This window comes from Ornithorhynchus anatinus, chromosome 3 (assembly GCF_004115215.2).
Source record: "Ornithorhynchus anatinus isolate Pmale09 chromosome 3, mOrnAna1.pri.v4, whole genome shotgun sequence".
Taxonomy (NCBI): domain Eukaryota; kingdom Metazoa; phylum Chordata; class Mammalia; order Monotremata; family Ornithorhynchidae; genus Ornithorhynchus; species Ornithorhynchus anatinus.
In genome coordinates this window covers 15546789-15574731 of record NC_041730.1, presented here as the reverse complement: position 1 = coordinate 15574731, position 27943 = coordinate 15546789, and the positions used below count along the sequence as shown (strand labels likewise).

Sequence of the window (27943 nt, the reverse complement as noted above, 5' to 3'; positions counted from 1 at the left end):
AAACGATCTGGGCATGTCACTCCCCTTCTTAAACAACTCCAGTGGTTGCCTATCGACCTCCGCTCCAAACAAAAACTCCTCACTCTAGGCTTCGAGGCTCTCCATCACCTCGCCCCTTCCTACCTCTCCTCCCTTCTCTCTTTCTACCGCCCACCTCCTCACCATCCCTAGGTCTCGCCTATCCCGCCGTCGACCCCCGGGTCACGTCCTCCCGCGGTCCCGGAACGCCCTCCCTCCTCACCTCCGCCAAACTGATTCTCTTTCCCTCTTCAAAACCCTACTTAAAACTCACCTCCTCCAAGAGGCGTTCCCAGACTGAGCTCCTCTTCTCCCTGTACTCCCTCTGCCATCCCCCCTTTACCTCTCCGCAGCTAAAGCCTCATTTTCCCCTTTTCCCTCTGCTCCTCCACCTCTCCCTTCCCATCCCCACAGCACTGTCCTCGTCCGCTCAACTGTATATATTTTCGTTACCCTATTTATTTTGTTAATGAATTGTACATCGCCTCGATTCTATTTAGTCGCCATAGGTTTTTACGAGATGTTCTTCCCCTCGACTCTGTTTATTGCCATCGTTCTCGTCTGTCCGTCTCCCCCGATTAGACCGTAAGCCCGTCAAACGGCAGGGACCGTCTCTATCTGTTGCCGACTTGTTCATCCCAAGCGCTTAGTACAGTGCTCTGCACATAGTAAGCGCTCAATAAATACTATTGAATTGAATGAATGAATGAAAAAAAGCCCTCCCGACTCTAAACCAACCAGCAAGGACGGAGAAACAGAGAATAGACCAGGCCCGCCTAGACAAAGCGCTTAGGCGAAACTCGTCAAAAAAAAACCCCCACCCACTGAGGAGAGGGGCCTCACCCCCTTTCCCTCCGAGGAGGACGGTTTCTGCGCCTGCGCAGTGGGAGACGGAGGACCCGTCCCCCTCTCCTCCGAGACGGACTGTTTCTGCGCCTGCGCAGTGGGGGACGGAGCGGCCCCGCCTCTTTACCTCCGAGAGGGACTGTTTCTGCGCCTGCGCAGTGGGGGACGGAGCGGCTCCGCCCCTTTTCCTCCGAGGAGACTGTTTCTGCGCCTGCGTAGTGGGGACGGAGAGCCCCTTCCCCTTCTCCTCGGAGGGGAACTGTTTCTGCGCCTGCGCACTGGGGGCGGAGGCTTCCCCCCCCTCCGGCGCGTCCGCAGCCCGCCTCTGCGCCTGCGCAGTTGCGCCTCTCCCGCCCTTCGGAGCCGTCGCGCCCCTCAGGTTCAGTCAGTCGCTGTCCGTCCTTCGAGCGACGGCCACGCGTGGAGCCGCTCTTCCATTTGTCTTTTCCTCCCCTCTCCCCTATTTGTCCCCACCCTTCGGGTCCGTGAGACCATGGCCGATCTGGCGGCAGCCACCCAATCTCCCTCCATCTCGTCCTCCTCCGGGACCGACCCCGCCGTGCCCGGCAGCGGGGGCAGCAGCCCCGGGGTTTGCCCCGCCCTTGGGGGGAAGAGCTGCGCCTCCTCTTGTGCGGGTAAGGAGAGCCCCGGGGAGGGAAGAGGGAGGGCGGGGAGGAGTGGGAAGAAGGGAGAGAAAGAGAGGGGCACCATGGGGAGTGCAGGAAACCCAGGCTGAATGAGGAATAGCAGGGTGAAGGGGCACAGGGTTAGCTTGACCACATTAGGAAGGCCCTGATGAGGTAAAAGGCGCTATCGTGAGGTAAAAGATGGGGGTGGGGCCGTCGAAACAAAGGGGGTAAACTGAGGAGGGGTCTGGGACCGACGACGAAAGACCAGAAAGCCAAATTTCCCTCAGATGTAGCGTTAATAATAATAATGATGGTATTTAAGCGCCTGCCAAGCGCTTGTACTAAGCGCAGAGGGGGATGCAAAGTAATCAGGTTGTCCCACGTAGGGCTCGCAGCCTTCACCCCTCCCATTTTACAGATGAGGGAAGTGAGGCCCAGAGAAGTGATCTGCCCAAGGTCACCCAGCTGGCAAAAGGTGGAGCAGGGATTGGAACCCACGACCTCTGACTCCCCAGCCCGGGCTCCTGCCACTGAGGCACGGTCCAGACTGGGGGGAGCCCAGAGGGGAAGGGGTGTGATGGGTGGAGGGAATTGGAGGCAGGGGAAGCGGCAGAAGTGACGAGGGAAAAAACAAGATATTTTTATTTTCCTCTAACAGGTTGTGAAGGGAACAGGTGGGGAAGGGGGGGCTCCCAGGAGTGGGAGTTGACGCCCACGAAATGGCAGGGGAGAAGGATCGTTTGGGGGAGGGAGGGGCTGCGATTAGGAGGCAGAAAAAGCTTTTGATGGAGTTGGAGACCTGCTGAGAAAATTCAGGAGTGGGGTTGGTAGGGGAATTAAGACTGCTGGGGTCGGTCTGGCTAAAATAAATAGCGCTGGCTAAGATTTCGAAGGGGTGGGGGCCAAATTAGTTGAGGATGAATAGGAAGGAAATTTACCAAATGGCGATTGGGGGTGGGGGACAGAGTGGGGAGAGCTCTAAATGTAGGATTTTTGTGTTTTTGTCTTATAATGGAGAGGAGGGAGAAGGCTTTATATAATTTCAGGCGGACCCCACATTTTTAACACTTTGGTTTTTCTTGTGCCTTTATTTTATATTTGTAGATTCGTTTCAGAAATGTCTGATATTTGCAATAGTTCTTGTATAAGAGACTCTGGAGCAACTGGATTGTCCGTAATGTCTCAGGGAAGATTTAGGAGGCAGTTCTTGGTTGGTGCAAGATGGATCCATTTCACCATCTTCTGCAACGTGACCGGTCCCTTTGCTATTCGCCATCGAGAAGAGACAGGAGGGTACCTTATCTCGCTACAGGAGTTACCGCATAAAGCAGTTGCATATTTTTATAGGGAGTGGTGATAGGTAATAGTACCAAATGGAAAAGATGCATCGATTTGATCGTGTTTTCGGTAGGGTATTTTCCATCGCAGTAAAACAAAAGGGAGGGTTCTGAAGGGAGGGTGAAGGGGCAGAATGGGAACAAAGCAAGGTCTGGTTTAGTAAGAGAAGCCCCCTTCTCTTTTCCTCTGAATGACATGGAGAGAAGCAGCAGGGCCTTTTTTAGTTTCCATTGTATACATGTCTGCTTGGTGGTGGGAGCTGGCTGGCAAGCTCCCCTTGTGCAGAGATCTGCAGTGCAGATGCCTCCTCAGAAGGAAAAAAAAAAAGGCAACCCAGGCAGGTGATGGTTCTTAAAGGGACTTGAGCCTCTTAGGGAAAAGAAAACAACACAATAAGCCTTATTTGTTTTTGTTTAAAGGTTTTAAGCTGTGTCCAAGGCAGACGTTTTTATCTTTCCATTCAAAATTAATATAAAGAGTTTGGTTTGTCAAATAATTCTTTACTCTTCTTTCTCCTTGGCATTTGGGGTATATGCATTAAGAAAAGAACTATCAGTGTGGTTTGTTGTAGGCATATATTCTGTGGCATATATGATTTTCTGCCATTTCCACCTGTTATAGGACTTTTAAGCCCTTTTAGGATTCTGGATGTCGTGCCCCTTATTATTTTTGTGGTTCTGTGCAACTGAGCTTAGGTAACATTCTCTGGGTCAAGGGTTATCTGGATTGGAAAAGGAATGAGGCAGCAAATATGAAATACGTGTTCTGTGGCTAACTCTAAATCGAAAAAGAACCTGATAATTCACAAGAGCCTATTTTAACTCTGCTTTTTTTCTCTTTGAATCTATTCTTTGGCTAGCTCTAAAAAGAGGGCATTAAATATTGCTAACCAATTTTCTTTCTTTTTTTTTTTTTTTTTTACCCTTCTGGGTGAAGATCATCATCCTCGGTATCTCTGTGAGGTGTGCACTCCACCCAATTTCTAAGGCCTACGTGCCCCAATTTCTTTTCACTTGCGATTTGTGATTTGGTTCATGGTTCGGAGAATCAAACCTTTGTACACTTGATTCTTCCTTAATGTGTGCTTTCACTGTACATTTTGGATAGAACATTGTTAGGGAATTGGGAATGTTCTTCTAACAACACACTTCTATTTGGAAAGAGTGTAATGCAATGTCAGAGAAATGTTTTTGCACATGTGCCTGGTATTGGTCAAGACATGGCTTCTACAGTGAGTTTTTCGTAACCAGGCAATTGCGCAGAACAGAACCTCTGATTTACAGAACAAACTCGGTGCCAAAGTTTTAAGCAATTTGGCAGTAGACATGAAAAATTTAGACCTAACATTAAAATAAAACTTTAGGGTCGATATGCATTTATATACAGTTTTCCCTCTCACACCAAAATATTAATAGCTGGGGGGCAAGGGATGTCTACTTAGGACAGATTAATTTCCAAAACAAAGCAGATAAACTCTGGGAAGAAATATAAATTTGATGACATAATTTACATTTCCCTTCTGTCCTAGCTGTTCTTGACCATATTTCTGGAATCATCATTAGTATTAGATCTAGCAGCTGTCCTGTGGTGGAAGCGCACCATAGTTTGCCTCTGACAGTGGAAAAATAAGCAAAAAATTGCTTATAATTGTTTTAAATTGTCAGTTTTAAAAAAATTCATATTTTAAGAACATCCTATTTTCAGTCATTTGGAAGCTTCGTCCCTTTAGAACGTAGTCCTTGGGGAAAAACATAGGTCCATATTCATATAAAACCCGGGTTATAATTCTGGCTTCACTGCTTGTCTGCTGTGTGATCTTGGGCAAGTCACTGAACTTCTCTGGGCCTTAGTTGCCTCAACTGCAAAATGGGGTTGAAGATTTTGAGCCCCAAGTGGAACATGGACTGTGTCCAACCTGATTAGCTTGTACCTTCCCCAGCACTTAGTACCATGCTTGGCACATAGTAAGCTTTTAATAAATATAATTATTATATATTCCCAATAGCTCCTTATATACACAAAACTTTATAAAAATGAATATTCTTTATAATCCCATTGTGTTTACATCTTGTCTATCTTGCCACCGACCCTCTTCCCACATCCTCCCTTTAGTCTGGAACCTCCTCCCCCTCCATATATGCCAGACCACCACTCTCCCCATCTTCAAAGCTTTGTTAAGGTCACATCTCCAAGAGGCTTTCCCCAATAAAGCCCTCTTTTCCCTGGCTTCATTTCATTCATTCATTCCTTCGAATTTATTAAGAGCTTACTGTGTGCAAAGCACTGTACTAAGCGCTTGGGAGAGTACAGTATAACAATAAACAGACACATTCCCTGGCCACAACAAGTTCACAGTCCTGATTGTGTGGTTGGATCTGTGACCTTTGAGTATTTGATATGCACCCTGCCCTCAGCACGTATGTGCATCTCGGTAAATAATATATTATAAATTATAGTGACCGGGTCCCCCTGTATACTGTAAGCTCAATGTGGGCAGGGAACATGTCTACCAACTCTTTTGTACTCTAAGTGCTTATTTTTGTGCACTGCATTCAGTAAGTCCTGAATAAATACCATTGATGATGATGATGACACGAGTGCTGTGATGTTCACCACTAAGTTTAAAATAAATTCAATTTCTTCCTGGTTCCCTGAGCTGTTATTCTGTGTTAGATGAAACATATATGTCTATAGAGATGTACTGTATCTGGAGATACATCTGAATTCTTCAAACAGTTAGTTTGTGTTCTCTATGCCATTTCTATTTTTAGATCTGTGCCTCAGTACTGCACAAAAGCTTACCCTGCATTTAAAGATGCTTGAGTGTACAGTCATCAATTTATTACCGAAACTCTTCCTCATTGCAAAATGGTCTCCACGACACTTATACTGTGTAATACCCTGGGCTTCAGCTTACATGGAAGTAAGATGAAGTTGGTTTTGTTGGTCTCAAATAACCTTTTGTGTAATGTACATACATCCTGTAGCATTGGATTCACATGCTATGATAACATAGTAAATAGCATCCTTGTCCACAGCTAATTCAGATGCTTTTCAAAAAGGGATGGGGTGGGTTTTATCTTTTTAGAATCCTCTTAATCTTCTACATTCCCCTCATTGAATCCTGCCTTGTAATCCCTTTCCTCAAGATTGAATCAGCCAGAAAAGTCAGGATGGATTTCCCTTTGTATTCCATCACACCTTTCTGGAACAACCTAAAGGGAGAATTGTTTTTGTGTGTGTGTGATGTAATCAACCTTCAGTTACACACATGCCCTCAAAGTCTTGTTGATTTGGAGATTCAAAAATAACTAGTGTTCTGCAGGGTACAGTCCTTCCTTACCTGACCTGTCTGGTGTGAATTTTAGAAACAAGAGTCCTTCCAGCAGTACAGAACAAGGAATTGTAGGATCTGGTAGCTGGGTCTCTTGGCTTTTCTGGCCAGTTTTGCTGTGCAGTGTGTTTGTGTATTGTAAAAACAGACTTTACCATTATAATGGATTTGTGAGAAGAAAGGATGAGATCCATAGTGTAAAATGACTTAGTGGAATTTTGTCTTTTTGCCAAAGGTGAAGGTACTGATAATGGGGGTGAAGTAGAACAACTCAGATGTGAGTATAATTCTCAGAATAAACAAAGCAACTATATATAGTATAGCTGCCGTTACTATAACTTTAGGGGAGTCTGTCATCTTTAATGTAAGCCAAAAGACATTCCTTTTGCTTTATAAAGTATATTTATGTATCTTGTGAAATTCCGTATCTTGACTAGTATTTGTGATTCACGTTTAGAACCACAATGCCAAAATAAACTATGGTTGCGTCTGGTTGCGTCTTCCTTGTTAAAATCAGCTCCAGGCAAATGCAGCTTGGCCACAGTCTTTTTTTTAAAACCAATTTTGTTGCCATTTTTGGCCATCTTTTCTTTCCATAAAACTTAATTATTTTGGGGGGTTCTTTTTAGAAATTCTTTCATTCTCTCCACACATTGTTTAATATTGTGTAGTGTTTATTTGCATTTCTTCCTAATACTTGAAATCATTTAAACTATTCTTGTGGCCTTCTCAGCTGAAAGTCTTCTTTATAGGAGAACTGATGGTTCAGATAGCCACTCAATGATATTTGAGTGCTTAGCATGTACAGAACACTGTACTAACCTCTTGGGAAAGTAGAGTCAATCAGTCATTGGTACTTATTGAGTACTTACTGTGTTCAGAGCACTACACTAAACTTAGCTTGGGAGAGTACAATCAATTAATGGTATGGAGTGTGTACTATGTACAGAGCATTATACTAAGCTTAGCTTGAGAGAGTAATAATAATTGTTGTTAACCACTTACTATGTAGCAGGCACTGTTCTAAGCCCTGGGGTGAATGGGATTGGATGCAGTCCCTGTTCCACATGTCCCAAAATGTCCCATTTTACAGGTGAGGCAACTGAGGCCCAGAGAAGTGAAATGACTTTCGGGATTAGAACCTTTGACCTTCTGACTCCCAGGCCCATGCTTTATCTACTGTGCCATGCTGCTGCTCCTAGTGCAATGCAGAGTTGGTAAACGTGTACCCTGCCTGCAAGAAGCCAACTGTCCAGAGCGGGAGACACAATATTATAAATACATAAATTACAGATGTGTTCATAAATATTGTGCAGTTGAGGGAGGGGTGACCATCAAATGTTAAAAAGGGCATAGGCTATGCACAAGGGAGAGAGAGTAGGGAAAAGAGGGCTTCGTCAGGGAAGGCCTCCTAGAGGAGGTGTGATTTTAAGAAGTCATTGAGAGTGAGAGATAAGTGTAGAAGAACCCCCCTAATCCAATCCTAATGGAGGGGGATTAACTGTACCCCTACTCCCTGGTGAACAGGCGATCAGTCAATCAAGTGACCACTTCTGGCTTCTCCATTGAGGAGTGAATACCCCGCCTCTCAAATGAGGGAAGGGTGTACAGCAGTATTGCTGGGATGGTATTATTAATGTGCCCCTTATTACTGACAATTTAATCTACAAAAAATGGTATGGTACCACGTGATTGTGATGTTTGTGATCTGGAAAACACGATTAAAGAAATTAGCTAAAATTGTAATATGAACACAAGGCATTCATGGCCATTTGAAGGATATCTCATTTTATAGGTTTAATTGGCAAATATTGCACTTGCTAGATAACTCACATCAGAACCACACCTCCCCCCACCCCCACCCAGGCCAAACATTAAAATTAGTTATCTGCCCGGATGTTTAAAACTGTAAAAATGAACATTTTTCCCCTTCTTCAAAAACTTTCAGGGGCAGTTAATCATCATGGAACCCTGTAAAGAAGTTGGTACCACGAACAATCCATTTGCAGTACTTTTTTTTAGGGAGAGAATTCTGAAACATGATTTGAGTCTAGCACAGGTCTTATTTTGTGAGATGAGGAATCACTTGACCTGTCGAAATCAACTTTGCTGTAACCTTAATTTTTAGGTTCAAGATGCTAGCAATTCTGACCAGGTCCTCTAGACTGTGAGATCGTTGTGGCCAGGGGCTGAGTCGGTTTATTGTTATGTTGTACTCTCCCAAGTGCTTGGCACAGTGCTTGGCACATAGTAAGCACTCAGTGAATATGATTGATAAAAGGAATAAAAGTTTAACTCAACATCTGAAATACATAAATTAGTAAGAAAGAGCCAACTATTACACATACATCGTATTCAAGTGTGGCAATTAATGCTTTTTTTTTTCCACCTAGAAAACGTGGACATTTTGATGACAGTACCTATTGTGCGATTTTAGAAAAGTAAATGACCCTAAGCTTTCTATTTAGAGTACGCATTACGCATTTCAGGTTATCTCTCAGGCAGCAGTTGACAGTGGGAAATTCTGGCGATCTGCCACTTCATCTTATCTGATCAAACCTGCCACAAGGGAAGCCGTTTGTCATTGTGCTATTGTGTGAAAGTTTCGAAAAGTCTGCTTACTGAAAGGATGTTTAGTTGCAGTCAGCACTGCTTATGATTGCATCATTTGAAGACCTTCACATTATTTCAGTGGCTTGAATAGGCATGTTGCACAGTAAAGAACCAGGTAACCGTATTAATCAATATACTATCATGGTGTTTGCTAGGCTGATTTCTTCAATATGTATTTGTCCCTGTTTATTTTCCATTTGAATGTTTAGGACAGAATTCATTACTTGTTGCAGATGAATTTCCAAATTAATCGATTCAGGTAGGATCTCAAACCTTCTTTAAAAAATGTTAGACGTTCCAATCCTTAGGCCAGACGGAATTCAAAATCCAGGACTTGTTGCTTAACTATATAAAGTGCCTTATTTTTGGAAGTGGGTGTCCCTGAGTAATATAAATCAGTGGGTGCCCCCCAGTTTTATATGGTTTCAGGTTTATTTACCTGTGTGTTTTAATTTTGTTTCTCTTGCAGAACTAAAGAGACCTCTTGGGCCTCTTGTATTTGATATTTATTGTACTTCATGCAAGAGATTATCATAAAATTTACCAACCCAGTTTAACGTGAAGGGAATAGGTAGCATTCACTCTGATATACCCATTTTAGAAGCTGTTTTATTATGTTTTATAGCTAACAAAAATCTGATGCATATTTTCCCAACAGGCAGTAGCTTTTTACAAAGCACTCGGTTAGGGAACTAATCTAGTAAATGGTTCTTGGTGCTGCAAGAAATAAATGAAAGCCGCTAGTTAAACCGAGATTTAGAAGCCTGTATTTTAGAAGAGTCATGTTTGGAAATAGTCATGCAGGTTCAGATTAATAATGAAAGAAACAAAAAAAATCCACCACTTTCACCCCACCTGCCAATCACCAGCAATTGTCAGCTGGAGGGATCAAAGCCTGGAATGACAACTCTGAGCCCGGCTCTCCCTACTGACTAAAAATAGCCAAACAAATTTTCTTTGCATTTTGTGGACAAGCAGATAACTCCTTTCAGCAACCCTTTTTCAGATGCATTCTTTAAAAGCAGAAGAGATTATCCTCTTGACCATTTCATATTTAAAAGATGAAGTGAAATGGATCTTTACTTCCTCCACCTCTTGCACATCTGACCAAAGCCTTATTTGACCTCTGGAAATCACCAGTCCTTGACATTGAAAATCCAGGTGTAAGGATACTAGAGTTAAAATTTTTAAAAGGGGATTATTTTTAGAGTTTAGTCTACAGATATATTTAGTACTTCAGTTTTGTTGTATGTGATTTGAAATCTTTTTGCTTGTTTTGCTGCTGATTATATAGACAGTAAATGGCACATATATTGTTGTTTACTGAGTTTTGGGTGCAGCTGGCCATTATCCCAGTTGGGAATTAAATGTAATTAGTTCAGTTTGAGATCAAACACTGACTCAGAAGATTGCCATTAAAAATTATGGCTTAAAGTGCTCTTGAGTAAAAATGCTATAGTAAACCATGTTGAAAACTCAGAAGTCAAACAAATTATTAAAAAATCCCAAAAAACCCAAAACTGACATATAATTGTGACTGTTAAGGAGAGGCATAAAAGAAAGGCATTCACAGGTGACTGAAGGTAAACAAAAGAAATGGCGCCTAATTGGAAATAAATTAGTGCATTGTTTAACAATGACTCTGTCCATTATTTAGCTTCCAGTCCAGTATTAGAGAAGAAAAAATAAGAGCAAGGACCTAGACATGTTTCATTGTTAACTTAGCCCCTGATTTTGGTTTCAGATAAACTTGATTAAAATTCTAACTTTCTTGTGGATTGGAAGAAGCTTTAATCAAATAGCTTGGCTATTAAAAGCAAAACAAAAGCCCTGTATGAAGGTCAATGGAGGAAATAAATTAACAGTAATGGTTGTAGTGTTTATTAAGTGTTTACTGTGTGCAGAGCAACACGCTAAGTGCTGAGCATTGTACTAAACAGGAGTATTTTTGAATTTGCCCTAAAGCAAACCAGATAACAGAATGAACTGAAACAGAAACAAAGAACTGAAAACAAGATGAATGTGTCCATTTTTTTGTGATTTGTTTTGATTTCATTGAAATCGAGCTATAGTTTATCCCAGTAAAGTGTGATCGATCCATCCAAGCTACAGACTCTTCTGTCAATAAATCGCATTTATTGAGCACTTAACTGTGTGCAGAGCTCTGTACTAAGGTCTTGGGAGAGTACATTAGAACAAAATAGGTCATTCAAATTGGATAACCATGATTAGTAATTCTTCCTCATAGTGGATGTATTTTAACCTGTTCATAAAGTTATTTATCAGTATATTTAATCTGTTCTTTTCAGCTGATGACAAAGTAGAAACAAGCCTAATTAAGAATATAGAAAATATGTTTCTTTTGTAATAATTTATTGCAGCATGCCTTCAGTTAATCAGAGGTATTTATTGTGTAAGCGCAGAACATCGTACACTTAAACCCTTGGGAAAGTGCATCAGGGTCAAAAGACTGTCCCTACCCTCAAGAACTGGACACTATAATGAGGGAGAGAGGCAGAAATCAGTGATTTACAAGTAGTGGGAGCCAAAGCAAGAACAAGGATAAAACAAGTAATGGGATGAATATGTCAGGATGAGTGGCTGAGTACACAGTTGAGTATACTTATATGGGTAAATGCAATTTTTGACAGAATTTGGGGTGTGGGGAAACTTTCTTGAGGATGTAGAAATTTTAGAAGGGCTTTGTATGTGGAGAAATGTATGGTCTGTAAGAATCTAGGGGCTGAAAAGTATATAAACGGAGAATTATTTGAAGCATAGTCTTATAGTTAATACAGTAACTGGCTTCATTGAAAGAACAGCTGGCATTTGATAGTGGTATTTATTGACCACTTACTTTTGATAGTGTTTGAAAGGGTAAAATGTACGATGCGGGAGTAAGCCTAAAGAATAAAATAAAATGCCCTATAATGTGCTTCTATAAATAGAAGACCCCAAACAGGCCTCTGATGCAACTTACTATGACTCGTTATCTGTGCTGTGTATTGGAAGAATACTTTTCATAGTTAATGCTTTCGTGTTAAAATTTTCCACTGTGAAAGAGTTGGAAGGGATGAAGCGTAGAGAGTTCATAAATTGGAAGGAAGTTATTTCCTTTTGCCATCCTTCTTTAATTTTTGGCATTGGATTTGTAGTTTGGTTTTTTTGAATTTATTCAGTTTTCCAATTTTACTGTCGGGGTTTTAAAAAACTCATGAACAACCATTCTTGAGGGGGGAGGGGTTGTGAAGTACCTACAGTAGTAAAAGTGAATACATTTGAAAACTGACTTGTCTGAATAAATATGAAACTCTTCTTCCCCCCCTCCCCACCCCCCACAAAAGTAACAGTAGAACCATCTGTTATCAGGGAAGTGGACTTTTGGGGACACAAGTTCTTTCTTTTTTCTCCTTTAGTCATGAGAATATTCAGCAAAATGGTTATTCCCATTAAGTTCTTGAAGTGCAAAATGAGGTTTTGCTTCCAGGTGAGTGAAAATTGAGTAGTGTTTTCCTTCCTTTGAAGATGAGTGATAGTGGCCCGGTTAAAAGCTGAAAAAGTCAAAGATTCTTAACCAAAAGGTAAACAATATTTTTCCTGTGTGAGGTTGTCAAATTCTCATCCTGTATATTTTCTTTCAGATTCCTTTGTTTCTTCTTCTTCCTCTCAGCCTGTATCTATATTTTCGACCTCCCAAGGCAAGTCTGTCTTTTTCTTGTGCATTAATAAAAGAAAAATGTTCCAAAAGAGGCTGTAACTGGGGATGTGATGCAGGTTTTCTCCACATCCCTAAAAACATGAATTTCTAACCAGTTCAAGTAAACTCTTGGGTATAAATTCCTCAGGATCTGATCTATTATCTAAAAAATTTAAGATTTGAGTTTCTTTCAGGGGTTTACTTTTATGTTGTTGAAGAAGTAAAATCAAACCGTCCTCTAAAACATGGGCCAAGTGGGAATATCTTCAGAAAAAACACAGACCTCCAGAATATTCAGAATTTCAGAACGATCGAACTGCGACACTCATTGCTGTGTAACTGTTACTGAGACACTAAGGGTTTGGAAAAGAAAGATGCAAATTTACCTCCATTGCCAATGAGGAAGACAGTTTATTAAATATCATCAGCCTGCTTGTAAGGGCCCTTAGATTGAACCACTCAGGAAAGCTTAGAATATTGAAGCAAGAATCCCTAACCAACCAGCAGGACTTGCTGACCTAGAGATTGTTGTAGTTTTGCCTTTTTTCAATCTGGCCGTCAGTAGGGAGGAGAATTGGTGGTGGTAACATTTCCAAAAATGTGATGTAGAATGGGGAAAAAAGAATGTAGTCCATATCAGAGTGAAAATGAAAACCCAGTGATTCAAAATATCAGAGATAAAAGGTATGTTAAACATTGTATGGAGGGGACAGTTTAACAATTCTTGGTTAGGAACCCCACAACATTCACAATTTTCTAAAATTTCACTGACTTCTTCGAATAGCTGCTGCTTCACTGGGAGGACCTGTGTTGTAATCCCTGCTCCACTCTCCTGGTCTGCTGGGTCATCATGGGCAAGTCACTTTACATCTCTGTGCCTCAGTTTCATTATCTGTAAAATGGAGATTCAATCCTACTCCCTCCTACTTAGACTGTGAGCCCCGACCTGGTTATCTTGGTGTTTGACACATAAGCGCTTAACATGCACCATAATGATTATAATTGTTACTGCTGTTGTGGGCCCTATAAAGATCAGTGAAAGACCCATTTTTTGTTTAAAAAAACCCAATTATTATTAAGGGGAATGAAATACATTTTTATTTTCTCTAGGTTTTATCCCAGGTGAAATTCAGTAGGTTGGAAGTCCGTTTGGTTGATGCCTTAGAAATGCTAATTATCTTTTGGAGAATAAAGCCCATATGGGGTGAAAAGAATAGCATAATTTTCACTCAGTTTACTTACTATCATACAATTTGCTGATGTGAGGTCAGACAATCTATTGATTGGCATTAAAAAAAAAATACTGTATTTGTTGAGTGCTTAATATGTGCCAGGTACTGAACTAAGCACTAGGGTAGATACAAGCTAATCAGGTTGGACACAGTTTATGTCCCACATGGGACTCACAGTGTTAATCCCAATTTTATAGATGTTAGCTGAGGCACAGAGAAGTTGTGACTTGACCAGGGTCACACAGCAGACAAATGGCAGGGCCGGAATTAGAACCCAGATCCTTTTTCTCCCAGACCCATGCGCTATTCACTGGACCACACTGCTTCTGCACAGGTCAGTGTTCTTTTTGCAGTGATAAAATAATGTAATTGAAAAGGTGTTATTTTTTAATTTATACTCTAGAATTAACTGGTGGAATCTGAGGGGGTGATGGCAGAAAGGAAATTTTGCTTTGCACTGTTCTCATTGTTGCAAGTGTCATCTCATACCTTTTCATAAATCCGTGCCTCATAGTTTCATCAGGACTTTTTTTGTGCGTGGAGGAAAGGAACAGTTCTTCCAGTGGAAGCTGTGCATGCCTATGCTGTCCTGTGTATGAGTAACCTCACTAAACATGTTTATTGATGAGAAGATAACTGGCAGCAGCTGGCTAAAGACATACCCATAGCAGGTTCCAGGTTTGATGATTTTTTAAACTAATGGAGAGTGGAGAAGAGAAAAAGTAGATTTTTTTCTAATTTGAAATCCACCCAAAACAGTTTTTAATTTCACAATTTATTGTGAACTGTAGACACAAATTTGTGTGAATTTATGCTTTCATTTTGCTGGAGCTATGGGAGTGGTAGGTGATATATGAGTTATGGATCCAACTATCTGCTAGTGTTCATTTTTCAAAGGAAAATAATAATGTACTCGTTAAGGACTTACTATGTGTCAAGCACTGTGCTAAGTGCTGGGGCAGATGCCAGATTATCAGGTCCCACATTGGGGCTTACATTTGAAGTAGGAGGGAGCACAGGTAGTGAATCCCCATTTTTCATATGAGGGAACTGAGACACAGAAAAGTTAAGTCCAAGGTCATACAGGAGATGTGACAAAGCTGAGATTAGATCCCAGGTTCTCTGACTCCCAGGCCTGTGTTTTATCCACAAGGCCACGCTGCTTCCATCCACAAATAATGCCAATTTGGCATTAAGGTGTTTATGAATGTAACATCTGTTCAATTTCCAAGTGCAATTCATTAAAACCTGCATTTATGGGATCTAAGAGGTGGGAAGGATTTTTATCAGTGAAGTGACTCACACTTCAGTCTAGAGGCTCTCGAGAATCTCGAGAGATTCTTCTCCAAAAGTGGTTAGCCACAAGCTCAGACTTTGCCCCCATTTCTGAATCATGTCCAGCACCCTTTTCTTCCTAGTGATTATCTGGAGAAGCTGTTACTTTCTTTTGAAAGGTTAAAAGCAAAGGAATAATGGAGCATGAAGTTTTGGCTGTAATCATATTACCATGATTTTTCTTAAGAACTTGTGTTCTATTCAGTAAATTTGTACTTAGGGATATCCCGTGTTAGAAATAAGTATAAGCTCTCCCTAGATTTCCTTGTTCAAGCCTGATGTTCTGCCTTCACTAAAAGCAGAATCAGGAAGAATACTATGAATGATTTCATCTTTAGAATCTTAGGGAAGAAATGAGGGGGAAAACAAATTGAAACAGCCCTATTGTGCAGTACCAGAAGCACATTCGCTTCATTGGATGTCTGCGGATTCAGTCTCGTCAATGTAATACATAGACACCCTGAATAGGAAGTTTCAGTGTTGAGGATTTTGGGGCAGGCATTTAGGGAAAAAGTATTTTAGCCAGTTACAGCCTTTTTACAAAAACAACATTTTTCTTTGTTCAAAAGAAACCCTTTGTTTAGGACCCATCTTGGCTGCAAAGTGTCTGCTGGCTAACTTCCTATTTTGATGCTGTGGCTGAAATTGCTGATACTGCTTTGCACGTTATTTAGCTTCAACTTCGTCTTTCCTTCTTGTTATGTAAATTAGAAAAAATTCACGTGTAGGGAAACCTATGCTTGAGTGTTTTTTTCAAGAGCTTGGTGGGTGTGTGTTCAAATGTATGTGGCAATGTTAAATTAATTGATCAAGTGTCAAGTGTTAGCTATGACATCCTACGCCACTCACCCTATGGAAATGCTGCCCTTGATGAAGTAGAATAACAGATTTATTTCTGTTTACTAGTTTCTTAATCTGGATTGAACCAAGTGGATGCCTGTTTCAGTAATTTTCAGACATTGGCCCTTAATCTGTGCATTCCGGGTTTGCAAAAGACAAACTGAGGAAAGTTTAAAGAGGGAAGATTAAGGAATCTAGGCATAAGGGGGCACTTTTATTAAAAGTGGAGAACTTAAAAGGAGGTTAAATCATTTACAAATCTTGCAAGATTGATGTGAGTTCTTAAAATTAATCTCCTAATTTATCTGAACCAAAGAACTATTATTTAAATCTGTTCTCTTGGTTTTGTTCATTGATTATGAGAAATATGGTTAGAACTTTCCTTTGAAACACCAGTAGCCAATTTCATCTTGTGTTGTTTCCTGAAAATGTAGAAAGTTAAATTAGCGACTTGCTGCTCCTGTGTTGTGCCTCATCATTATGTTAGCCAAGTATTTGGGCAAGTTTTACCATAAACTAGAATTTACTGTGGGGATTAATCCTGGAATTCCAGTATCTCAGGTTGGTGGGGTCAAGATAAAATCATAAAGACATCTCCCTATATAGACCAGAGCGATAAGAGTAAGGAACAAATATACCCATATTTAAGCACTTTTAAACCTGGTCAAGTGGTCTGGTGCAGCCCAACTAAGCAACTTTTCAACTTTGGTTAAGAACTTCTGATGTACAGATTATAAGCAGTAAAATGAAGGCTTTTTAAGCTCCATTACGATTTTCCCATATGCCTGAATAGAGGGAGAAAGCCACATTATCTGTGAGCCAGGTTTCTCCAGAATATGCCATGTAGCATTAATTTGCCTCACAAATTTAAAATGCAGAAACAGTCATGAGAATATAAAATATGATTTTAGATTGCCTTTTGTGCAGAGTGAATTGTTTTTGTTACTCTTTCTAGTCGAAAATGTTCCCTGAAGTCATTGCCTTTTACAGTTGAGTTTTATCTTGGTGTTTTTTCTAAGTGAATGCCAATTTTGGTAGTTACTGTGGAAAGGAAGATAGAGTTTCTGTTACCAACTGGATGTATCCGCTGGCCGACAGGAAACCTGGAATAAAGCTTGTAATTTCAGTATTCCCTTGTATAAATAAGACTTGTACCCCTAAATGATGGCTTTTCAATTCTTCAGGAGAATATAAGAGAGCGGGATTTTTAAGCCACCTCAAGGTTTTGAACAATAATAATAATACGGTTGGTATTTGTTAAGCACTTACTATGTGCCAAGCACTATTCCAAGCACTGAGGTAGATACAAGGTCATCAGGTGGTCCCACATGGGGCTAACAGTCTTAATCTCCATTTTACAGATGAGGTAAATGAGGTTCAGAGAAGTTAAGTGACTTGGCCAAAGTCACACAGCTGACAGGTGGTGGAGCTGGGTTTAGAACCCACAACCTCTGACTCACAAGCCCGTGAGCTTTCCACTAAGCCACACTGCTTCTCTACTAAGCCTGATTGTTGTTTTCTACCAGGTTTTTTAAGCCCTGTTAATATATTTGAATGACATTCTGATTTTATTCATTCAATAGTATTTATTGAGCGCTTACTATGAGCAGAGCACTGTACTAAACGCTTGGAATGAACAAGTCAGCAACAGAGACAGTCCCTGCCGTTTGACAGGCTTACAGTATCATCATTAACCTCCAGAAAATGGGAATTCTTCATTTAGCCCAAAGGAGAAAAGGACCAGTAGTCTCCGTATCCTTTTCCAGCCCATAAAATGGTGTGCAGAGTTGCTTTCCAGTATTGTATCTCTACATTTTAAAAAATCTCTAACATATGCTCTGACTAACCATAATGTATGTTGGGGATTTTAAGAAATTTCCCAATTTCTTCCTTCCTCTCCCTGTCAGATATTGCCAGTTTTGCCCATTACATGCCCGACTATTAAATGCCATGCCGAAAACTTGGAATAATGAGGTATTCATCAGAACTGTGTTCCTTATGGGCCATTTCAGATTGCTGATGGACTTAGATCTAGGTCCGGGGAATTTGAAGTGCTTTCACACCATCACATAAAACCCTATTAATTTACTTTCAGCTTAGCTTTGTACTTTGTCTTGGTGCAAGCAGGTCCTGCCCAAGAGTGCTAATGCTTTAACATTGCCAAACAATTTTCTATTCATAATGGTGCTGTCAGGCTTTAATCCAGTGCTGCAGTTCAAAACCAGAGAATAAAAGTGCATGTTCAGAGGGAACTACTTTTCTGCTGCAAGTAGGAGATTTGAATTAATTGGCTCAGAGGTTCAGCGACTTCACTTCTGTCTCTTCACAGGAATAAAACAATTAGTCTTTCCAAATCTGAATGTTGTAAGTTAAATTATTCAGGATGTAGAGATGGAGTTAACAGTTAAAATGTCAGCCATTTTCCTAGAGAGTCTTTCAAGCCTATCGAACATGGCCGTGCAGAGGCACCCAGCACTGAGGCTGCTGTGGTGATGGGCATTCGACTGAGCAAAAAGAGCTGTTCACACAGCAGGTTCCTAGTCAGGGCCAAAGATAAAGGCAGTGAAGGAAGCAGCTGTCCTCCTTTTGTACCTTTTACTTTCTCTTCCTTCCTCACCCATTCCCTTCCTCTTTTCCTCCTTTCCCCGTTGTTCTTTCCTTTTCCCCTCAAGGGTCTGCTCCCAAGTTCGCCACCAGACTCAAAATGAAAAGTCAGCATCTCTGTGACCCTCAGCAAATTACCTTTTGTGTTGTTGGGGCTCGACTTTATTCCTTCGTTGTTTTTTTAAAATTTATTTCAATAAATTTGAATGTTTTGTGTTAACTGAACATTTTGTCAGGATATAGCTTAATATGGAGTAGGTGGCAATTTTCTTAGGATGTACTTTAAAGTCAGTTTTTTTCCCCCAAGAACAGTCAGTTCTGTTTTAATGTGTGTTTTCATGATGTGTTTTGGATGGGAGGCTATTGTGGAATCTTCCAGCAATGTACATCTGTCTGGATTCAGTGCAGTGAAGGTTTGAGAGAAAATAGTTTTGCCTGTGCACACAGCACCATACACAGTATGAGTAATTCAGTGAGATTTCTCCTTAAAGTGAAGTTCTTTAGGAACACATCCATGCATTAATAGAAAACAAATGCAAATTCCATTTTTAAAAAAATCCCCACACTGATTTTCCTAAGTCTTCAGTTTTTCACAAGATCAGGAGGCAAGTCCGAATCACCGGAGGAAATACAACCAACATTACAGGGCGACATTTTATCTCCCCAAGAGGTGGAACCAATTTGCTCATCTTTGAATCTCATTTCCCTTTGCAGGGAGGGCTTCCCTAAGAGTGTTGCTTTAGCCTCTATCCAGTCTAAGTCATCTTTCTTGGTGGGACGTAGTGAATAAGTCAAGTAAAAACATAAGAAGCCCATGTGTTGGTTCTGGGATAATTCTTCCATCGATTCATGTTTACCTATAGATCATTCATTCATTCTGTGTGCAAAGCACTGTACTGAGCGCTTGGGAAAGTACAATAAAATAATAGTGACATTCCCTGCCCAAAACAAATTCACAGTTGGGGGTCGGGGGACGTTGGGGGAGACAGACATCAATACAAATAAATAAAATTACAGATTTATACATAAGGGCTGTGGGTTTGGGGGCGGGGGGTGAAGAGCAAAGGGAGCAATCCAGGAAGTGGGAGAGAGGAAAGGGAGGCTTAGTCTGGGAAGACCTCTTGGAGATGTGCCCTCGGTAGGGCTTTGAAGGAGGGGAGAGTAATTATCTGTCAGAGTTGAGGAAGGAGGGCTTTCCAGGCCAGAGGCAGGACGTGGTCCAGGGGTCAGCATGGAGAGAGGTGAGATTCAGCCACAGTGAGAAGGTTAGCATTAGAGAGCAAATTATGAGGGCTGGGTTATAGAAGGAGAGATGTGAGATGAGGTGGGAGGGGCCAAGTTGATGGAGTCCTTTACAGCCAATGGTGAGGGGTTTTTGTTTCATATGGAGGTGGATGGGCAACCCCTGGAGAATTTTGAGGAGGGGAGTGACATGTCCTGAACGTTTTTGTAGAAAGATGAGCCGAGCAGCGAAGTGAAGTATGGACAGGAGCGGGAGTTCTGACTACACTGCTGAAAATATACTGCCTTTAGGCAAAGAAAAAAAATATGTTTTGATGCTTTATTAGCATAGGTATAGGATAGCGGGTTGGGCCAAATAGCCTCTACCTCAGCAGTGCATAATTCATAACTCATTTACTTGTTGCTAAATTCCCCAAGTGCTTACGTGCTTCATCTTCAGCTTCCAGATTGTAGTTAAAGTGTACTATTTCTTTTCATCTTAAATGGTCCACAAGCTCAAAAGGACACACCTGAGAGTAAAGATTCACTGTTTCATTTGTTTTCTTTTTTCTACTACCTACTTTTAACTTGTATTTTGAAAGACAGGGTCATATTGAATAGTTACTATAGGCCTTCTGAGAAGGGATGAAAGGAAGTGAAAAATGGTTCAGTAAAGTGGATAGGAGTAGGGCAAATTCATCTCCCTTCTATCTGTACCCATGAGACTGAGTACCTTCTTGGATAAACAATCTGCCTTGTGCACTATCACTCTTTTCCCCTTCATCCAAGAAGGTGTTTCTCAGCATGCTCTCCGCTTAGGTTGCTGAAGAATGTCATTGTCCACTAATCTTTCTTGTGTAGGGTAGGCGGACCCTTCTCCCTCAGACTTAGAAAATCTGTTCTTTTCCTACCAAAGGGTAGAAAAGAGCTGGATATTTTGCTTTTGTAAGACTGAGGTACATTCTTACATCCAGAAACAGTCGTTTTTGAATGGCTTATTTCTGAAATATTTAGTTGTCTCTGTTCCATAAATATTCCTGCTTTTTTTAAAAAAACTGAAATTTCAGTAATGAGGATGATAATGAATTTAAATAAGGGTTTTTTAAAATAAAATATTAAGTAATGTTATAGTGTGAGTTGCTTTCATTGATGAAGCTGCATGCAGACCCCCTCCACCTTTCCCAACCCCTCAGCTGCTAAGTACACACCTAGCACAGCTTCGTATTGTGGTTTGATGTCACAGGAATAGGACTGCTTAAAACTTTGTGTAAAGTCGCAACTCCTTGCACAAGTTGGCTTTCCTGTTTCACACTTGGCAGTTTCATGCATGTCTTGTAGTAAAGCTATCTGCCACTGTTTCCCTTGTACAGATATGTATGAAGTAAAAATAAAAATTAAAAGCATGCTTCTTGCCTGACTAGCTGTTCTGAAATTGCATCCTGTAAACACTTTTCTCTTTCAAATCCTGACTTCAGAGAGAATGAGTTCTCTCTATTCTAAGACACCTTCAGAAATTAAGACTTCCTCTCTTCCTTCATCTTCTGAAATTCCTACTGTTCCAACAACATTAGCTGGGGAAAAAAGCAAAGCATTGAATGACCAGTCTGCTTTACCAAAGGAAGGAAAAGATTCCAATGCTGCTCTAGAGAGTAAAAAACCAGAACATTTTCAAGAGGCTGGTGCAGGCTCGGGAACTGGTCCTCCATCTTTTGGATCTTCCAGCGTAAAAGAATCTCCATTTTCTGTTGGAACAGATGTTCATTGTAACCGTCCATCCATTCCAACCAGTTTTCCTGAACACACTACCTTTCTTGCAAAGGAAACTGGGGAAGCACACCACGTAAACAAGGGCCAAGACTTGAAGAACCAAACAAAGAAACCAACTAAGGATGACAAAGCTGCGTCTGATGATGATGATGCCAAGTTTACTTTGCTAATGGACCAAAAATCACATGATGAGCCATCTATGACGGGAGGTGTTTATTCACATTCCTTATCCCCGTCGGAAATTGCCGGTGTGACCAATATTGAAAAAGATTCCCCTGAATCACCCTTTGAAGTCATAATTGACAAAGCAGCATTTGACAAAGAGTTTAAGGAGTCTTACAAGGAGAGTGCCAATGAATTTGGTAGCTGGGCCATGCATAGTGACCGAGAGTCACCCACAGACATTCCAACTGGTAATAGAGTATTTCCAACAAGAAGCCAGGAGGAAGGGCGGTTTCCAACTTCTGCATTGCTCACCCGCCAGTTTTCACGTACAACTGCTGCCCTCGAAGAGGTTTCCAGGTGTGTGAGTGACATGCACAACTTCACAAATGAAATGTTAACCTGGGATTTAGTGCAAGCACAACAGCCCGAAAAGCCTTCCGACAAAGTTACAGTGACTTCGGGATTAGTTGTAGACGAGTGTGAGTCAGAAATCCCTGTCATAAATCCTAGAACTTCCCCTCATCAGAAAATTTCAGTCTCTTCCAGAGATGGAAGTGGTTCCCTCCCTGAATCAGTGGGTGATCTGGCAGGAGTAGCCCCCATCTGGGAACGTGCCATTGATAAAAAAGCTTCCCCAACCCACCTGGGTGCCACAAAGGGAATACATGTTGAACCTGTGGCTGATAACGTACAGAAGATAGGCGGCGTGCTTCCAGAGTTACCAGGATCTCAATTTGAGAAATGTACATCCTCAGGTCCTGTGGGGGTAGTTCCTGTGAAGGAGGCTTTACCTGATGATTACCTGAAGGGCGATGCAAAGTGGCAGAACTCTGGGCAGGTGGAAGTGACAGAAGCTGATAGCTCTGGTGAATCTGATGATACTGTCATAGAAGATATTGTAGTTGACACATCGTTTGAAAGGGAGAAAAAAGAATCTGAGAAGGTTTTATTCCAAACTGCAGATAGGGATATGATCCAGGGACAAAAAGTTATGTCTGTTCCAAGTTCTATTATAGAGGCAGATGAGAAGAAAATCAAAGAGTCGAAGAAACCCGAAGACCTCGGAGAGTCTGTAAATGACTTTGAAACTCCAGAGACCCAGCCTGCCGTTCTTGTGGGCAGTCCACTCGGTGAGGCCACATTTCCAAAAGCATCTGCAGTAAGTACAGCATCGAAAGATGTGAAACAGATCATTCCTAGACAACCTGTCCAAATGGAGCCCTCCAGATTTTCTCCAACCAAAATTCAAGTGAAAGAGCTAAGAGAGTTAGCAGCTCCACGGTGCCTGGATTCATTTCATGAAGAAAAACTGGGAGGCTTCATGAGGGAGAGTCCGAATTCTAAGAGAGGAGACTCAACAGAAGTCCTAGGAGCACTTCCAGGAATCGAGATAAAGGAAAGTGCAGCCAAGGTTGAGGTGAATACCTTTGGAGCACCCCTGGGAAAGGGACCAAATTCAAAAACAGCCCTTCCCATGGAAGCGATCCATGAAGGTGAGCCAGATGATATGGAAGTCAGAGGCAAAGAGAGCACATTCTCTATTGAAAGCCAAAGAAAAAATGACAGTGGACTCCAGAAATTTCCTACTGGAGGCACACCAGTGACCTCTCTAGATTTAGAACAGGAACAACTCACAATCAAGGCCCTTAAGGAATTAGGTGAAAGATCAGAACTTCCCCAAGAGGATATAGGAGCCCCACAAGAAAAAGAAAGACTCATACCAACTTCAACAAATTTGGCCACTTCTGTGTTTGCTCCAGAATCTACTTGGCCAAAGAGTTCACGTGATATCCCAGAACAAACAGATATGAAGGCTACCTCTGGTCCAGACCTTGGGGGTACTAAAGAGCCTTTTGTTCCCAAAGAGGTTACCCAGGTAGAAATGACAGCCAACTCTAGCAAGACCGAACTGGTAAATGAGCATGCCCTAACAAGACTTCTGACCAAATTCTCAGGTAAACCTTTTTACGTTGGAAATACATTGTGTAATGAGTTTTTCTGTCCTTGTCTTATAATCAACTCTCATCATAACGCCTGTAAGCCATACTGGTAAAAAGTAACATCATGTGTTGTACTTGAGTTAGGGGAAGATAGAATCTTGTCTTCAAGATTCGCATTTTACCTTTCCTGTTCTTTCACCATTTCTTTGCTAAAATTGGTCTACCTTTCACAAAAATGTAAGCTTCAGGTAATCATTTGCAAGCTTTCTTCTCAGAATTGTAGGTGACTTGGTTGGTCAGGAAGGTTGCTTCTCAGTTCCACAGAATATTCAAGATTCTCAACCATCCAGACAAGACGTGTCTTAAAAATGGCTATTTTTTTCTGCAATGGGCTTTTTAGATTGATTAAAAACAAGGCCCGTGAAGTGCATTCAAGCAACAGAAGGTGAGTCCATATTAGTAAAAAGGTTAAGCAGAACTTTTGTTAATGGATCCTGTCCTGGTTATAAATTTCATGCAGTTATGAAAGAGGGTGGCCTGGTGATTGGGCACTTTTTGTAGCGTGCTCTTAGATAAAACTCAAAAACATACCTCTTCGTCCAACTTTATTTAAAATATTTTTGAGATGATCAGAATAGAGAGAAGCTACATCAGTTTTCATTGTTTGTAACCCTTTTTAAAGTGGTAGTATTTGTTTTAAAAGGGTTGTTTTCCCCATTAATGACTAAATTACAGTGGACTATCTTGAATTCTCTGTGAGTTGGGGGATTTCAGAAATGAAAGCAATAACATAATCATGGATGCTTACGAGTTTTTTGGTTTGGCTTTAGAGTTTTTAAAAGGAATTTCTGTGAACAAAGTATAGGACTATGATAAACAAACATCTGATTCTCTAAAGTCTGTCAAAAACACAGTGCTGAGTACTTTCAGGTGGTTTGAAGAGAGATTTGTTAATATGCAGCTCTCTGGCCAAGGAAGCGAGCAATTCAGGTAGCATCTATTGACTTGCTCCTCTTGTATTCAGCAGACACTTGCCTTCCCCTCAGTTTTGAATTTGACTTCAACCATTCTGACCATTGACACGTAGCTTCTGACATCTAAGTTGCTGGCGCCCAGAGGTGAGGCCAAATTGTTCGAGTTAGAACAAACGAGGTCCAGGTTCTAGTGTCTTCCTGTCTCTTGGAATTAATGTGACCTTTGTGATGTGTCAAGGGAATCAGGATTAAGAACTCTGATTTCTTATCCAGGTTCAGATTTATGCTTGCTTTGACTTCAGACAAAACAACTCAACCTCACCTCCTCAGTCAGTTCCGTAATTAAAATGAGTCTAATAATTCAGGCCTACCTTGTGGGGTCAGCATGGGTACAACAAAGTAAGGCTAATTATTATCACTTCACAGCCTTGTTGAGTCTTAATTAACATTGGTACCGTGTGAAGAAGTGGAGATGAAAGGAACTATAGAGGAGCTGCTTCTTTATCATTATACTGATTCCATAATTGGTGGTTATTGCTAATGTCGTCAAAACATTTTAATATGTTTCCTTTTTTTGGCCAAGAAACAGGAGGTTATTCCTCTTTAGTGTTTAAAGTTGACAAAAGTTTAAAGTGCCTTACTTGTCAGTAAAAGGCTAGGGAATATTTCTGGTTCTTTGGATCAGGAACATTAAAAAGTGAAGTAATTTGAGCAGCTTGCTGACATCTGTATATTCGATAAATTGTAGTGTTGTAGTGTAGGTGTACTCTTCCTTGAAAATGTGGTTTTATCGTGGGGTACATTTTCCTATAAGCTTACATGTTGATATAAATTCCAGAACCTCTGAAAATATATGAAATTCTTTTACTTGTAATAAGCATCACCTATTATTTAATCTTTATTAAGGTAATTCAAGGATAACATCACAATTTTAAGTAAATGAAGAGTTATAATTTAATTTTCAGTCTTTACAGGTGTCGACAGAAGTAGAAGCTTAATTTATCGACCGAGATAGTGGCCTTTCAACTTTAGTGAAGAATTTGTGCAGTTTGAGTAGACCAGCGGCCTTCTTTTTTTCTTAATGGTCCTTAATAGCAGGCCAGCTCCTTTCATACCTTTCAATTCCTCTCTCCATAAGGGTCTTCTTCAGTCATATCTGTAGGGTCATCTGCTTTCTTGAAAATTGATGTAAAACTTTTTAATCCCAAACTTTCAGTTGGTGGTGGAAAAACCCTAATCTTGCAATGCTGCATTGGATTGTTGAAGTTGACGTTCATTGGGTGATTCCTCTGAATGAGATACGTTTAACTCATTGATATTTACATCATCCATTTCCAAATGAAGTGTCCTTCCCAGTTCACCGCCTCCCCAGTTCACTTCCTTGAAAATCTGACATAATCTAGAGTAAATTGTTTCTCTGAGGTGTTTGTAACCAGGGATATACCTGTATCGTAATGACTTTTTTTTTCCTAAAGTAGGAACATTTTACTGTTATACTTTGTCTTAAAAATAATTGGAAAAGTTGATTAATAGTCATACTGTGAGAATAACGGAATATTACAGAAGCCCTTTGCTGCCTTGTGGTTTGATGAACAAGTCAGTGTGTAGTAGTGTTTAGTGAGCACTTTGCGTAGAGGACTTAGTCGATATGATCCACACCCTCAAGAACTTAAATATTAGCTGGGGAAACAGGCACTAAAATAAAGTAAAATTAGCGGGAAGCAACAGAGTTGAAAGGCCGGGGGAGGGGGGAATGGTATATGTGCAGAAGTCTGCAGTAGTGAAGAGGGGAGGGTAGTTAGCCCCATGTGGGACAACCTGATCACCTTGTATCCTCTCTAGCGCTTAGAACAATGCTTTGCACCTAGTAAGTGCTTAACAAATGCCATCATCATTATTATTATTATTAGTTTCATGCAGGAGGGAGGACGTGAGCAAGGGACGTGACAGACAGAGAGACCAGAGCGTGGCAAAGTGAATTGGTTGGTGTTAGAGGAGCTAAGTGTGTGGGCTGGGTTGCTGCAGGAGAGGGATGAGGTCACATATTGGGGGAAAGAGCTGATTGAGTGCCTTAGAGCCGAGAAATTTCGAGAGTGCAGTTTGTTTGCTGCCCAGAGGATTGGGCATCAAGTTTTGAGGAATAGGGAAAAGTCCACAGAAGATGTTTTAGACTTTGTCAGCGAAGAGGCTGATGCAGTAATCACTTCGGGCTCTGACAAGTGCTTGGACAAGCTTGTTGGCAGTTTGACTTGAGGGGAAGGAGCAGATTCTGGAGTTGTGAAGAAAACCTACAGCATTTGGTGAGGTTGTGACTGAGCCTATATCAGATGATAAAGTTCAAATAAGCGAACAATTGGATTTGGCTTTCTCAACCAAGTGAGCCCCCTCCCCCCCCCCTTTGTTTCTTTGGTTATCTGAACTTTTCCAGATATTCAGACTAGCCTTGATACAGATAACACTAATTTGGATAATCAGAATTCTGTTTTATATGTAATAAAGCTCAAATCTCATCCCTCTGATTAAAATGCAGGCACAAATCCTCCAGGTCAAGTTATTGTTCCAACAGGAGCTCTAGAAGAATGAAGACATTGTAAGCCACTTTAGTGGCACTCTGCCAATCACTCACTAGCATGTCTTCAGTGCCTATGCAACAGGTTCTCATTCTGAAGTCTTCATGACAGGACTGAGTCTTGTCCAACCTTTATTAAGGAAAGACTCAGACTCCATCACTGGGTTGTCCACACCGCCTGTTCTACAGAAGAATTATCTTGTGCTGAATTTCATGGATAGAGATTTCAGGAAAACAATAATTTTCATCCAACTTAACTTTCAAGAGTCATAGCAGTGTGCCCTACTGGAAAGAGTATGGACCTGGGAGTCAGAGGACACTGGGGTTTTAATCCCAGATCCACCACTTGCCTGCTTTGTGACCTTGGGCAAGTCATCTCACTTCTCTGTGCCTTAGTTCCCTCACCTGGAAAATGGGGATTCAGTACCTGTTCTCCTTCCTTTTTAAACTGTGAGCCCCATATGGGACCTGATTTTCTTGACTCTGTCCCAGCGCTTAGTACAGTGCTTGGCAACCAGTAGGCATATAAAATACCACAGTTATTATTGTTATGATCATAAAGCTAGAGTTTGAAACTTAAACCTCATGCCTTCTCCTCAAAGCAGAACTCTTTTAATGGACAATTTAGTAACTCTCCTGACCTGGTGGTCTGCAGCCCTCAGTCTCCAAGTTGGGAAATTAGTAACCTTGGGGAGTATTGATGTCAGAGGAGAAATGAAAGTTGGAGGGAAAAGGGAAAATTCAAGTTCCTGAGTCACAGGAGAGATAAGGCATCCCCCTTTCATAATCAAGTCGAAAGTGGAGGTGGGGCGGGACCCAGG

General features: G+C 41.1%; 1 protein-coding gene across 4 annotated transcripts in view; it reads left to right on the top strand.

The window, feature by feature from the left end:
* Window positions 1-1200: 1200 nt before the first annotated feature.
* RTN3 (reticulon 3) overlaps window positions 1201-27943 on the top strand; it is a 50018-nt gene continuing 23275 nt past the window's right edge. The window contains exons 1-3 of one of the 4 annotated variants that reach the window (XM_029059690.2): window positions 1201-1499; window positions 12420-12476; window positions 21183-23594. In XM_029059690.2, the coding sequence (XP_028915523.1) occupies window positions 1358-1499; window positions 12420-12476; window positions 21183-23594 (2611 nt within the window). In that variant the 5' untranslated portion in view covers window positions 1201-1357. Of the gene's footprint in view, window positions 1500-12419; window positions 12477-21182; window positions 23595-24834; window positions 24953-27943 lie in introns of those variants that run through there. The other 3 variants (XM_029059693.2, XM_029059694.1, XM_029059695.2) reach the window with 3 other exon arrangements.